Source organism: Gracilinanus agilis, chromosome 1 (assembly GCF_016433145.1).
Source record: "Gracilinanus agilis isolate LMUSP501 chromosome 1, AgileGrace, whole genome shotgun sequence".
In the NCBI taxonomy this organism is placed as follows: domain Eukaryota; kingdom Metazoa; phylum Chordata; class Mammalia; order Didelphimorphia; family Didelphidae; genus Gracilinanus; species Gracilinanus agilis.
Window position 1 is genome coordinate 109,466,146 of NC_058130.1, and position 15,484 is coordinate 109,481,629.

Sequence of the window (15,484 nt, forward strand, 5' to 3'; positions counted from 1 at the left end):
GTTTCAGAGGGCAGTATAGGTACATGGCCTGTGGGATGACTTGTTCATCTTATCTCCCTGGATGAGCTGGGACCTGATGCTCTTAATAGATACAAAGGCAAATTCTCCATTATACCTTGCTATGAAGACATGATATATAATAGTGCCTCTGAGTAAGGAAGGCTTGCGGTCAAGTGTAACCTCTGCAACTTACTAGCTGTGTGACTAAAAAGTTCAGTTTTTTCATTCATTCATTTTTGTTGCCTCAGGCAATGATGACAAACCTATGACACATGTCAGCACTGACATGTGTGGCCATTTTTGATGGCACACGGCCACATACAGAGAAGTATGGTGCCGCATGCCAAGGAGGAAACATTTACTGTAGTGCAGTGTAGACTCTGTGCCCTATAGATGACAATTCTACATATATTAATTTACCTATTTTGGTTTATTAAATATAATTATATATTGCAATTATACATTTTTGTTATTTAAACTAAATATTGCAAAATTATGGTTTTTTTTTCTTCAAAGTGACATACCACCTGAGTTATGCTCAGTTTTTTGACAAATTTTGACACACCAAGCTCAAAAGGTTGCTCATCACTGGCCTAAGGCAACGAAAGTTTGTAAGTTGGAGAATGCCTGCTGAGATGCACTGATAGGAAGGATTCCTTAACCCAGGGGGTCAGTAGAACTTGGTCTTGACCAGAAAATAATTCATCAACCTTAAAAGTATTATGGAAATGTTTGGCACTAGTCTCTTTTGTTTATTTGTTTTATATTTGAACCTCACTTGGCTGAGGAGTTTCCATACCCTAAATTATTAGAATATGTGTACCAATGCAGATCACAACTCCTCTGTACTATAAATGGCTTGGAATTTTTGTGGCCAGCCTTGTGGGGATGAGCCTTTCTCCACTTATTTAGAAGATCAAATGTTTTTTGTTTGCCTCTTGGCATGGAAAGGACATGGTCTCCTAAGCTCAATCAGTGGCACAAGTTTGGATTCCCCCCTAGTTCAATAAGCTTCATTCAAGTTCAGGCTTGATGAAAGCCTGCATGCTTATAATAGTCAGACAAATTAAGTGGAAAAAGGATCATCCCATCCCCAGGAGGTTGGCCACAAAAATCCCAAACCATATTAAATAGAGTAGTGTGTAACCTTGTACATGGGCTTAAGGGAAGTAGGAACAACAAAAGGAAGTAGGAAGCTTCTTTTTTTGTGCATCATTCATGAGGAAGCAAAAGGGAAAATAATTTATTAAATGCCTATTTGTGTGTGAAGCATTGTGCTAAGAACTTTACAAATATCTCACTTGTTCCCTCCCCCCAAATTTTTGTTATGGGGTAGGGGCTAATATTATCCCCATTATTTAGATGAGGAAGCTGAGGCAGATATGTTAAATGACTTGCCCAGGATCATATAGCTATTAAGAGTCTGTGGCTGTATTTGAAGTTGGGTGTTCCTGATTCAGAGCTCACTTTATCCTTTGTACCACTTAGCTTTACCTCCCTTAGGCACTTCTGAAGCTTACAAATACCTTCTCTGAATGGGTTTAGATGCATAAAATAAAATACAAAGGATTTCAAAAGAAGCCACATTGTTATCAAAATTTTTTCTCTGTAAATTTTTTTCTCAGATCTTTATTTTTAGTTCCAAATTTGTTGACTCCTATTCCTCCCTTGCTTATTGAGAAGGCAAGAAATACAACACCATTATACATATAAAGTCATATATAAGACATATCAGAAAAAATATTTTTTAAAAAAAACTGATGAACCCTCAAATAAGAATCCAGGCTAAAGAGCTAGCAAATTGTTTTGTAGTCCCTGTATACAGGTCTTGTCACTCACAGGCATTATCGGACGTTAGATCTCACTTTGCAGTTGTTGTGGGGTACAAGAGGTGAACCCCCAGGATTCTGAAAGGGTACCTTTTGCAAGAATGCAAGATTCCAAGACTTAGCTTAAAAATAAAGAGAAATTTATTAATTTGGAAGGTAATGTTGGATCTGGTCAGGAGGGCAGCATAGGTGGAAGCCTGCCTCCTAGGTGGAACAGCATGGGTGGAAAGCTGTTCCTTTGGAGGACAGCATGGATGGAAAAGCTGTCTCCCAGGGGACATCAACTCTGGGGTTTTTATGCTCTTTACAACAGTGACTCTTAGAGTGGTAAGCACTGAAGCCAGGAGTGGGGGAGGTTTGCCTGAAGGCATGGGGGTGGTTCTCCTGATTTGGATGTTGGATGAATGTGGTGTGTCTCTTTGTCCATCTCAAATCAATGGGACAACCAAAGGAGGGTAATCCTCCAGGTCAGATGTTTGGGGTTGGGAGTTGAGGGTCTCTAAGGGAGCAAAGGAATTTCCCTGTTAATAGTTTGCCTGAGTTTTGGGGGTACAATACCCAAGCCACAGTCTCCATGAATTTAACCCTGAAATTTGTCTGGTGACAGTTCACTATTATGTCTCTCTCATGACCTCCAGTGTACCATCCCTTCTCATACTTGAAGAATAATCATCTTCAACATGAAGTCAAGTGACTCTCCTTTTCTTCTAGGTTGTTGCCAATGCCAAAGGTGCAGTATTTGGTGCAAAAGATGCTGTGACAACAACCATGACCAGTGCCAAGGATTCTGTGGCTCACACTATTAATGGGGTTGTGGACAAAACAAAAGGCGCAGTTAATGGCAGTGTGGAGATGACCAAGTCTGTAGTGAATGGAAGCATCAACACTGTCTTGGGAAGTCGGATGGTACAGATGGTGAGCAGCGGAGTTGAGAATGCACTTAGCAAGTCAGAGCTGCTCGTGGATCAGTATCTTCCCCTCACTGAAGAGGAGATAGGTAAGAGAAACTCATATTTACTCTCATATGGAGAGAAACTTCTTGTTTTAGGTGATTTTAAAACTCCTAATTATACAAATAAAAGATAGAGCTGATTTTTTTTTTTGAGGTGGGGAATGAGGGTAGAATAGCAATATGGACTATGATTACTACGAATTAGAAAATAATCTAAATGGATTATTAGTGTAGCAAGGCAACTAGATGGCACGGTAAATAGAGCACTGGAGTCAGGAAGACTTGACCCAAGTCCAAATTTGACCTCAGACACTTTCTAATTATGTGAATTGGTAATATCATGTGACCTTGGGCAAGGCACTCCATTTTGCCTGGGTTTCCTCAACTATAAAAGAGGATAACAGCACCTGTCTTGAAAGGCGGCTGTTGTCAGGACCAAATGAGATAATATTTGTAAAGCACTTAGCACACACTATATAAGTGCTAGCTATTGTTATTGTATTAGTCAGAAGACCTGGGTTCAATTTCAAGGCCTGAGTTTAATAAATGTGATGTCATTTAACTCTCAGGTTTCTGTTTTATTTGTTCCTAAAATGAAGGCATTTGACTACATCTCAGATCTTAAGGGTATACACAGTTCCTGCAAAGTGACAGTGAAACTAATTCAACATCCTTTAATCCCGCCTATCTCTTAATTTCAGAAAAAGAAGCAAAGAAAGTTGAAGGGTTTGATGTGGTTCAGAAACCAAGTTGCTATGTTCGTTTGGGATCTTTGTCTACCAAACTCCGCTCACGTGCCTACCAGCAGGCCCTAAACAGGGTTAATGAAGCCAGACAGAAAGGCCAAGAGACCATTTCTCAGCTGCATTCCACTATGAATCTGGTAAAAACTTTCTTTAATAAGTTCCCTACTTCCCAGCTGTGTGACCCTGGGCAAGTCACTTGACCCTCATTGCCCACCCTTACCACTCTTCCATCTAGGAGCCAATACACAGAAGTTAAGGGTTTAAAAGCAAAACAAAACAAAACAAAACAAAAAAATAAGTTCCCTAGCAGTGAGGAATAAAATTAGTTGGTTGGGTGACTTAGGATGGAAGTATAAGGGTAACTTCATCGTTGCTTCTAGGATCAAATACAAAATTTCTCTGGTATTTTAATAAGCTTGCTTCAACTTAACATAGCCTTTATTACCTAGTTCAGGGATGGGCAAACTACAGCCTGCGGGCCAGATGAGGCCCCCTGAAATGTTCTGTCCGCTGCTGGATATTATTCCTAATTTGACTCTTACAATGAGTAGGATACAATGCAATGAAACTTCAAAAGAGTTGCCTTAGAAACAGGCTGACAGATGAGCATTTCCTTTCCTTTGGCCCCCTCTTTAAAAAGTTTGCCCATCACTGACTGGTTCATTCCCTTTTATGCAAAGTGTAGGGCAACTGAGTTTAGCAAATTTATTGTTCCTCATTCACTGTCCTCTGCATGAGTGGTCTACCTCCCCCAACTCCTGTCCATTGTATATCCATAGGGCTTTATCCATTGTGTCATCTCTCTTTATTATATTATTTTATTGTTGCCTCTCTTCATTACTTTTAGAATCACTACCTCTCAAAATCCAGCTCAAACACTACTTAACTCATGAGCTTTTTCTAATGTTCAACTCCTTTCCCTTTTCCTCCTCCCACATTAACTTTATTATGTAAACTGCTTAAAGGCAGGAATTGTGCTTTTTTTGTGTTTCTTACTGTAGGGCTTTTTTTGGGTATTATTATACTGAAAGGCTAACAACACTAGGTTCTACATAAGTGCTTGTTGATTATTGGGAAGGCCTGATTGCACACAAATCAGGCTATCTGGAAGAATTGAGGGATGGATATACACCACCACCTAGTTATTTTATGTTCTATTAGATAAGAAAACTCCAGCCTAAAAACAGGTTAAATTTCAAAATTAATGTAAGTGAGCTTTGGGCAATTAAATTCATTTAACATTTTTTTTGATATTTTGTTTTTTTTCCCAGTTAGATGAAAAAACAATTTTTGGCTTAAAAAAAAATTTTTTTTTTAATTTTGAGTCCCTAATTTTCTGCCTCTTTCCCCTCTCTGAGATGTTAAGCAAGTGGATATAGATTTTACATGTGCAGTGCAGTCATTTTCATTAATTTCTTTGCAAGCTATAAACTATGCTTGTATTCCTAGAATAGATCACAAGAGCCTGTTATTTAATCTATAATTCAGTTGAACCATTAACAGGCCTACCTTCCTTTGAATCCCTGACAATTAGAGACCATGTAGTCCCTGAGACAAAAAAAATTTCCTTTTCTAACCCCTTACTTAAAAGTCCTTCAAGATGGAGTACTGGCAAAATTGATCCAAGGTGGGGTTTTTTGTTGTTTTTTTTTGTTTTGTTTTGTTTTGTTTTAAATATGCAGAGAGAGGCTAGAAGTTGCCATTCTTCCATTATTTGCATTTTTAAAAGAATGATAATTAAAGTAATTTCACCTGGGGAAAAATGCATGGATCCAGCACTCAGATGGATAGGCCCATACTTGCAGGGGAAAAAAGTTCCAAATTTGTTGCTTTTTTTCCAAAACTTTATTGGTACCTTTTCCTACTTTACTGCTATCTTCTCCCTCTGCCCCTCTCTTTGTTCCCTCTTCTCCCCCCCACCTCACCCCCATCTAATGCTATCTACAAAGTAAACCTCTTGAGCAAAAATATTCACAGTAGTGATCACATCTGATGATGTAGACATTTTGTCCTTTGAGCATCCTACTTCTCTGCTTGAATTGAGAAAGTATTTATGTTTGATTATCTCTTCTCTGGGGCCTTAATTCATTTTTTTCCCTTAGTTACTCAAAAGTTTAACTTCATTTAAGTGATCATTTAATTTATATTATTAATAGGGCATTACAGTTATTCTTGGCACTATCAATCTATACAAACTTACATTTCTTTGAATTCCTAATTGGTAGTAATATCATTACACAATATTTCGTTACTTACAGTCACTTCCCCATCAATGGGTATCTACTTTGTTTTTTATTCTTTGCTACTACTGGGTTATCAAATTTTGGTATATCTTGGATCTTTGTTTTGGTTTTTGGTTTTCAGTTTTCTTGGGTTATTATGCCCAGTAACAAGATTACTGGATCAAAAAGTGTAGGAATAATCTATTTTCTTATATAATTCCAGAATGATTGGGCCATTTTGTTCACAGTACCTCAGTGTTTTTGTCCTCCCATAGCTCCTCCAGAATTGGATTTTCCCATTTTTTGTCTTTGTGAATTTATATGGTATAAAGCAAAATTCTAGTCATCTAAATTTGCATTTGTTAGTAATTTGTGGTGTGTCTGCAAATGGTTAATATTTTAACTATCCTTTAAAAACTTCTCATATCATTTGACCACTTTAGCTATCAGAGATTGGCTCTTGGTATTATTTTAACTAATCCTATTTTTTGGTATAATTGATATTTTTATGCCCTTGAGGTAACAACTTGCCCTTGTTCCATACCAAATGGAACAGATAGCTATAATCCACTTCATGATAAGTTCTTTGATATGGACTAGATGGGCATTCATTTTTTTTTGTTTTTTTCTTTTTTTTCTTTATTTTTTATTAGACATTTATTAATATTTGTTTTTAACTTGTTTACATACTTTATGCCCCTACTTTCCCCTTCACCCCCCCGCTCTCCCCCCACCCATGGCCAACGCACATTTCCGCTGGGTGTAACATGTGTCCTTGTTCAGGGTCTCTTTCCCATTCATGTCCGCCTCAGCCCATGCATTCAAGCAATTGTTTATCTTATATGTTTCCTCTCCTGCAGTCCTTCCTCTGAATGTGGGTAGCATCTTTGCCATAAATCCCTCAGAGCTGTCTTGTGTCATTGCAGTGCTGCTGGTACAGGAGCCCATTACATTTGATTTTACCAAAGTATATCAGTCTCTGTGTACAACGTTCTTCTGGCTCTGTTCCTTTCTCTCTGCATCACTTCCTGGAGGTCTCTCCAATTTGCATGGAATTCCTCCAGTTTATTATTCCTTTTAGCAAATAGTATTCCATCACCCGCATATACCACAATTTGTTCAGCCATTCCCCAATTGAAGGACATCCCCTCATTTTCCAGTTTTTTGCCACTACAAAAAGCGCAGCTATAAATATTTTCGTACAAGTCTGTTTATCTATGATCTCTTTTGGGTACAAACCCAGCAATGGTATGGCTGGATCAAAGGGCAGGCAGGCAGTCTTTTATAGCCCTTTGGGCATAGTTCCAAATTGCCAGCCAGAATGGCCGGATCATTTCACAACTCCACCAGCAATACATCAATGTCCCGATTTTGCCACATCCCCTCCAACATTCATTACTCTCCCCTTTCATTTTAGCCAATCTGCTAGGTGTGAGGTGATACCTCTAGAGTTGTTTTGATTTGCATTTCTCTAATTATTAGAGGCATACATTTTTTATTTGAGTTAATGTTAGACAAATATACTGGTAATGAATGGCTTAGATGGTATTTTCCCTAAAATATATAAATCATTACCACAACAAGCTTAAATTAACTGGAATAGGGAACATTATGAATTTAGAAGAATCTTTTTTTTTTGGAAAAGATTTTATTTTACCAATTATGCGTAATGACAATTTTCTGCATAAGTTGTCTGAAGTTGTATGAATCCAGATTGTCTCCCTTTCCTCCCTATTTCCCAGAGCTGGTAATAAGCAATTTTGTCTGGGTTATACATGTTATTGTGTTATTTTCATATTCATTTTTGTAAAGAGAATATTTATAAAACCAAATCTCCCAAATAAATTAAAGTGAAAAGCATTTTTTGTCATAAGCCCCTCAGAATTGTCCTGGATCATTAAATTGCTGAAAGTAGCTAAATCTTTCACAGTTGATCATTCCATAATATTGCTATTAATGTGTACAATGTTCTCCTTGTTCTGCTTATTTCACTTTACATCAATTCATGTAGATCTGAAGCTCATTCTGAAAGCCTACTGTTCATCATTTTTTATAGCACAATAGTATTCCATTGTAGTCATATCCTACAATTTGTCTAATCATTCTCAATTTATGGACATCCTCTCAATTTTCAATTCTTTGCCACCACAAAACAACAACAAACTGCTATGTAGATTCTTTTCCCCTTTTTTGGTTCTCTTTGGAATACAGATCAAGTAGTGGGATTACTAGAATCAAAGAGTATGCACTGTTTATAGCCTTTAGAGCATAATTTCAAATTGTCCTCCAGAATGATTGGATCAGTTGACAACTTGACCAACAATGCATTAGTGTCCCATTTTTGCCACATTCCTTCAAACATTTATCACTTTACTCTCATATTGGCCAATCTGATAAGTGTGAGGTGGTGGGTCAGAGTTGTTTTCATTTGAATTTTTCTAATCGAGTGATTTAGAAATTTTTATCATGATTATTGATAGCTTTGATTTCATCTGAAAGTTTCTTGTTCATATCTTTTGACCATTTGCCAATTGGGGAATGATCTGAAGAATATTAGCCATGATTCATATGAAAACTATTCTAGATAAACATGCAACCCTTTAAAACTTACTTCAATGTCCAGCTTTTTAATTTCTATGCTTAATCACTTTTTTGTGCCTCTTATTCATTTGTATAAACAGTGGTAGTAAAATTAATAGATTATTAACCCCACCAATGAATTACATATTGGTAAACTATTTTTGAGTACCTCAAAAGAAACAGATAGGAGGAAGCATAATATATCAACCAAAATTAGAAGGAAAGCAACAAACTGGGAGCACATTTTTATAACAAAATTCTCTAACAAAGGTTTAACTTCCCAAATATATAAGGGACCAAGTCAAATTTATAAAAAAATCAAGCCATTCCCCAATTGACAAATAGTTAAGGGATATGAATAGGCAGTTTTCACATGATGAAATCAAAACTATCCATAAGCACATAAAAAAGTGTTCTAAATCCCTCCTGATTAGAGAAATACAGATTAAAAAAACTCTGAGGTACCACCTCACACCTAGCAGACTGGCCACACTATGCCAGTAAAGGAAAAAACTGATAAATGTTGAAGGGGATATGGCAAAATTGGGACACTAATACACAGCTGGTAGAGTTGTGAATTGGTCCAGCCAATCCGGAGGGAAATTTGGAACTATGGGCAAAGGCCTTTAAAAGAATGCCTGCCCTTTGATCCAGTCATACCACTGCTGGGTTTGTATCCAAAAGAGATAATAAGGGGAAAGATTTGTACAAAGATATTTATAGCTGCGCTCTTTGTGGTAGCAAAATTGGAAAATGAGGGGCGTATCCATCCATTGGGGTATGGCACTTGAAAAACTTCCAGGAACTGATGGCAGAGTAAAAGGAGCAGAACCAGGAGAAAATTATACACAGAGACCGATACACTGTGGTACAATGAATGTAATGGACTTCTCTACTAGCAGCAATGCAAGGATCTAGGACAATCCAGAGGGACTTAGGAGAAAGAAAATGATCCACATCCAGAGAAAGAACTGTGGGAGCAGAAATGCAGATGGAAAATATGATTGATCACTTGGTTCGATGGGGATATGATTGCAGTTTTGATGTTAAAGAATCGTTCTACTGCAGATATAAATAACATGGAAATACATTTTGAACAATGATACATGTATAACCCAGTGGAATTGCTTGTCGGCCTTGGGAGGAGTGGGGGAGGTAAAGAGTGGGTGGAAAAGAAAGGTAAAAAAGGGGTGGAAATCATGAATCATGGAACCATGGAAAAATATTCTAAAGGAAAAAAAGACTCAGGATCTCTGGTCATTGAGAGGGCCATTGACCTTTGTCACTTTAAAAGTTACAATGCTGGCCTAATCATAAACTGGTATTTTTTACCCAGAAAGAAAGAAAGAAAGAAGCAAGCATACAAATAAAGCAAACAAACAAATAAAGCAATAAATAAAATGGATGGATGGATGGATGGATGAGCGGACAAATAAATAAAGTTCATAGGCATAATCCCTGACTTCTTAGTTTTTGGATTCCTGATTTCACATTAGGCCTGTTTCTATTCTAATATGTTTGTTTCCATTCTTATACAATATAGATTGAGTTTGCCAGGAAGAATGTTAATAGTGCCAACCAAAAACTACAAGATGCCCAGGATAAGTTGTATGTCTCATGGCTGGAATGGAAGAGGAGTATAGGCCACGATGACAGCGATGAATCTCACTGTACTGAGGTAAATGACAACTTAAGATATAACAAAGATATGTTATATTAGAAAATTTGTGCGCAAAGAATATAATTCGTATAATTTAACTTCTCTAAAGCCTTCTCTGGAGTTTTGTGTATTCTTTTTTTTTTTTTTTTTTTTTTTTTTAAATTAAACCCTTACCTACCACCTTAGAATCAATACTGTATATTGGTTCCAAGGCAGAAGAGGTATAAGGGCTAGGCAATGGGGGTAAAGTGACTTGCCCAGGGTCACACAGCTGGGAAGTGTCTAAGGCCAGATTTGAACCTAGGACCTCACATCTCTGGGCTTGCCTCTTGATCCACTGAGCCACCTAGCTGCCCCCTTGTGTATGTACTCTTAATGCTTAAAAAGGTTCATGCAATTTTGTTGAGTAATACCAACTAGCACTTTGGAGTTTTTCTCTCACTTTTGAGCTTTTGTACTTTTAAGATAATAATTCCATAGACTCAACAGCTAATTTTCTACATATTTCCATACCAATCTATGGTCTTTTCCTCCCATTGTTAAAAAGGAACTCCAGGTTTTTTTATTATGAAGAACTAGGACTTTTCAGATGAAAGGGATAATTAAAGAAACTGAGATCAACATTCCCCTGCCCTTCCTTCACAAAAATACAAAGAAAAGAAAAAAAAAACAACAACTAAATCCATCTTAAAAAAATTTAAGGGGACAGCTGGGTGGCTCAGTGGATTGAGAGTCAGGCCCAGAGACGGGAGGTCCTGGGTTCAAATCTGGCCTCAGACACTTCCCAGCTGTGTGATCCTGGGCAAGTCACTTCATCCCCATTGCCTAGCTCTTACCACTCTTTTGCCTTGGGAAACAATATACATATTGATTCTAATATGGAAGCTAAGAGTTAAAAAAAATAAAAATAAAATTATGTATTCATATGTTTTCCTTGTAATATGTATTATGGAGTTCATAGCAGATTAATTTCAGTTATTTCTTTTTCTCTCTCTTCTTCCCCCTGTACCCAAAGGATATTGAATCTCGAACTCTAGCTATAGCTCGAAACCTGACGCAGCAACTCCAGACTACCTGCCTTACTCTTATGTCCAGTGTCCAGGGGCTACCCCAGAATATTCAAGACCAGACTCACCATGTTGGGTCAATGGCTGGTGAAGTCTACTCAGTATTTCGAAATGCTGCTTCCTTTAAGGAAGTGTCCGATGGTCTCCTCAATTCCAGCAAGGGGCAGCTGCAAAAAATGAAGGAGTCTTTAGATGATGTGATGGATTATCTTATTAACAACACTCCTCTCAACTGGCTGGTAGGTCCCTTTTATCCTCAGCTGGCTGAATCTCGGATTGTTGGGCACCAAAATGAAAGGCAAGAGATATCCAGCTATGAGGACAAACAGCTTGAACGTAGCACAGCTTAACCTTTTACGTGACATTATATAGTCTTCAGCCAGCTAGACACCAAGACTCTTCTAAGTTAAAAGTATCATGCTGCAAATAATTCAAAATTGGGAAGGTGTAGAGTTAATGAACACTATCCTTTCTCAATTCTAAAGTAATCTCAGCCTCAAACTTGCTAAAGAATGAGAGAATGGATTTTAAATTTTAAAGGGTTTTGGCAGCTAAGGGTAGAGAATTTCCTTTGCTCATCTGGCTGGCTGTCAAGTTCTGTCTTTGATATGTAAAAATGGGAGGCTTGGATATCAGAACTTGGCTACAACTTACTAAACTTGAGAGTTTGCTGGGGTCAGAAAGTAGTCCTACAGTCTGCTCTGGCTAGGCAACCATATTAAATAAACCTTCAAAAAAGCTGTTGCCATTATTAGTATACTTGCTGGGGCCCTTTTTAGGGTGGGATTTCTTACTATTTTTCTCTTCCTTCTCTTTTTCCAGTTATATGAAATCTTTAACAATTTTATTTTGATTTAAAATTTTTTTTGTTCTATGTAATTGAAAATTAAAAATAAAAAGTTTCTAGTATATATATATATATTCAGATTCATGCTGTTTGTTCAAGATGCTTTGTGTCTGGCCTTCTAATAAAGCTTATCAAATTTGTTTTTGTGCACAAAGCTGTTAAAGCATGAAGCAGGCTGGCTAAATTACCGGAAAGCTGCATACTAAAAAACTACTTAAATGCTTTTAAAGGTTGGAAACATTTCAGATGTAGCTAGAGATTGCTATTTCTACTTTGATTTCTATATAGTGAACTGCTCAGTATTAGAATGGACTCTTTGTGATTAATGAATTATTCTTACTGAGACTTTGGGCAGAAGATGGCAAAACTGACATCTCATTGGAACTGTGAAGAGCTTTTGGTCCTAAAAAGAAAGGAAGGGAACTTAGTGCTCAGAGGAATTCAGGAAATTAATTAGTTCTCTAGTGCTTAATCTCATTCAAGGTGGGAGTTAGTCATTTAAGCCTTCATTACCAAAATGAAAGTCCCCTAAAGCATTTCTACTTCATCACTTCCTATTTTTTCAATTTCTTATTCATGTTCAATAATTATTCATTATTACCTATTCATTATCCTCACAGAGAGATGAAGATAACAGCATTATTGATGAACACTAGTACAAAGCAGAGTTTCCTTTGTGTCTCCTATTTTCTAGTAATCATCCAATACTTGTTTTTTCTTGGTTCAGCTGCCAATTGTGTCAAAATACTGGGAAAACTCTGATGCTTATTTTATCTCTGAAGGACAGGGCAAATGTTTTGATATTCAAAACCTCAAAGTGTAACTAATAGTCCCTCTCCTCCTGTTTCTTGGTAAAAATTTAAAGCACAGGAAGAGATTTCTGAATTGGAGAGTTGCGTTTTACAGAAAACATAAATGTCTCATTTGTCAAACTTCCTACCTTTATCTGATTATTTCTGTTGGACCCCAGGGTCACAAAACTAGAGCAAATGTAATTCTTTATGTAATAACCACCACCAACCAATTTGAGCCCTCAGCAGTACATTGAACAGTGTTGTGAGGAAGATTAGGTTAGGTATTAATTAGGTATTAAGGTGTATCTAGCAGGAAGGAGCTGGAGCTGGGAATTCCAGCATGGAATGAAGGAGCAGGAAAAAGTGACTTGTGCTCTGAGTGGGACTCCATTAAGGGTTAACACAAACTGTGGTTAGCCCTAGGAGAACTCAGAGTAAAGGACCCTGCATCCTGATTTTCCCCTGGGATCTTGTATGGTGGTGGCATCTAGCAAAGAGTCAAGATCTTCAGTGCTGTACCAAGAGAAGAGGAGGAGTTTGGGATCTATCTGGTGGACAGAGTCTTGAGCACACCTTCTCAGCTTGGTACCTGAGACCACCTTGGCTCTTGGCATCCAGAGATCATCAGTGGATTGCAGCGAGAATCCCAAAGCCATATCAGCCCTTAGCTGTGCTGCTCAAGTCTGGCAGGTCCAGACTGAGGCAGACACTCAGAGACTCCATTTACAGCTCCTTGGGCCCTGTTAGTTTAGATCACTAAGTTAGTGTAGAAATAAGTCCTTCCCTTTCCCTGTGGTTTTTGACATTAGGTTTTAAGGTTTTAGAGTAGACATTCATTCCTATCCTTCCTTTTAGTTGTTCATTATTAAAACCAGTTATATCTGTATATCTGTTACCTTGCCTGTGGGACTCAAAGCCTTTGGCCCAGGGTGACAGTTGGTCAACTGTCCCTTTGACAGTTAGGAGCAGCTTGGCTGTACTGATCTTCATGTCCAAGTCTAGTCTCTCATAAATCCCAGTGTGTGTACCCACAATTCACTTAGTTTTATTAGAATATCCCTGGTGTCCCCATTACCCTTGCTTATATTTTCTACAACAGGGATAACTTAATGGCTTAATTTGATGTTACCTAGGCACTAAATTGGAAAGACTATACCATCTATTTGTTTTGCTTATTTTGTAAAGTTGATATTTAATCCACAGTTACATATAAGGCAGAACACTCATAGATAGTCATAAGATCACAAACAATCATAAATTTAGAGCTAACCAGAACAGGAACCTTAAAGGCCATCATTCTCCCCCATTCCTAACCCTTTTTATTTCCAAACAAAATAAAGGAAACAGAGACTCAAAAGACAAGTCAATTCCCCACCGGCCCACAGCTGGTAAATGAGAAGTAGGATTTGAATCCAGGTATTACTGACTTTAAGGCTAACACTGCATCTATCCCACCAAATGTATTGAATGTGAGGCCCAGATTGCAACCAGATTAAAGAAGCAAATAAAAATACATTTGAACATAGGTAATGTTAATATGTGTTTTTCTAAGTCAGTATGTGACTCAGGCATCTCTTATGTATGGTTCTGTGAATTTTACTCTTGACACCATGATGATACTTCATGTTGCCTCTCAGAGTAGTGCTAAGCTTGGTGTTGCAGTCAGGGACATCTGGGTACAAATCCTATCTCTAAATAGCTGGGCTCTATGATCCTGAGAGCAAGTAACTTGTGCCTCTTTGCCCCTATTATAAAAAGGGACTAATAGGTTATTCCTCATAGGTTTGTTATATCCAAGGTTATTTTGGGTGGCATAAAAGTTAAAGCAAAATTCCAAGTCAGACTTTTAGGAGCAAAATAGGACATGAATTGCTATGCCTGTCCCTTGGGGTGGGGGGGATTGTCTCCTACCTTTAAATACCTTACATTCTACAGAGAGAGACAGATTTCAACCTGAAAAAATATAGAACTACCAAAGTAGTTATAATAGTGGTCTTTAAAGGAGGTAGAAAGATTAATCTGGGAACCTGTATAGAACCTGAGTCCTGGGACTTATGCTGAACCACAGATTTTGGAGAAGGGGGAGGGCTTATGCCCTGTCACTAAATGGGTACTGCACTAACCACCATCTAAACCAGTGGTCGGCAATGTATGGCTCTTGAACCATATCTGACTCTTGAGGGCCAGATATGGCTCTTTCTGCAGGAGCCATAAAGTCAATTTTTTTTTCAGGTGCTGTTACAGGAGTGCACACTGTGAGCACTGTATGGCTCTCACGAAATTACATTTTAAAAAATGTGGCGTTTTTGGCTCTCACGGCCAAAAAGGTTGCTGACCCCTGATCTAAACTGACTGGAAGAGGCCTAGATGCAATGGCCAAATGCTTGGGTTTCTGGGAGTAGCTTAGATTCAAAAGGAGAAGCTAAGAAAGCAAAAATAGTACTTGATTATATCTGCTAATCCTATCTAAAGGAGAGGGACTCTGAGGGTTTATGGTTCAGTCCAGAACAAGTGTCAATTTGGAGTTTATAAAACCACATTGTTGTAGAGAGCAAAGTAATGTACCTATGATGGTGATTAGTGGCACTAACAACTGGTGGAATTGTGAAAGGCCATCTGTAGGAAGTGTCGCTGGAGCCAAACCTTGAAGGAAAAGAAGTGTCTTTCCTGTTCCTCACACAGCAAAAGTGAGAACACATTCCAAGTTCAGGGGGATAATCCCAGGTTAAAAAAGGAGGCTGGTGGTGGAGCAGTATAGTAAATGAAAACAAATGAAGTGGATGTTCT

The 15,484-nt window shown here is 37.9% G+C and overlaps 1 protein-coding gene across 3 annotated transcripts in view; it reads left to right on the forward strand.

Moving 5' to 3' along the window:
* The window catches only part of PLIN2 (perilipin 2), a 54,724-nt gene that overhangs the window by 26,672 nt on the left and 12,568 nt on the right, over window positions 1-15,484 (forward strand). For 2 of the 3 annotated variants that reach the window (XM_044685312.1, XM_044685305.1), the window contains exons 5-8: window positions 2,541-2,826; window positions 3,483-3,664; window positions 9,873-10,007; window positions 11,005-11,295. In XM_044685312.1, the coding sequence (XP_044541247.1) occupies window positions 2,541-2,826; window positions 3,483-3,664; window positions 9,873-10,007; window positions 11,005-11,295 (894 nt within the window). Of the gene's footprint in view, window positions 1-2,540; window positions 2,827-3,482; window positions 3,665-9,872; window positions 10,008-11,004; window positions 12,044-15,484 lie in introns of those variants that run through there. The other variant, XM_044685318.1, reaches the window with a different exon arrangement.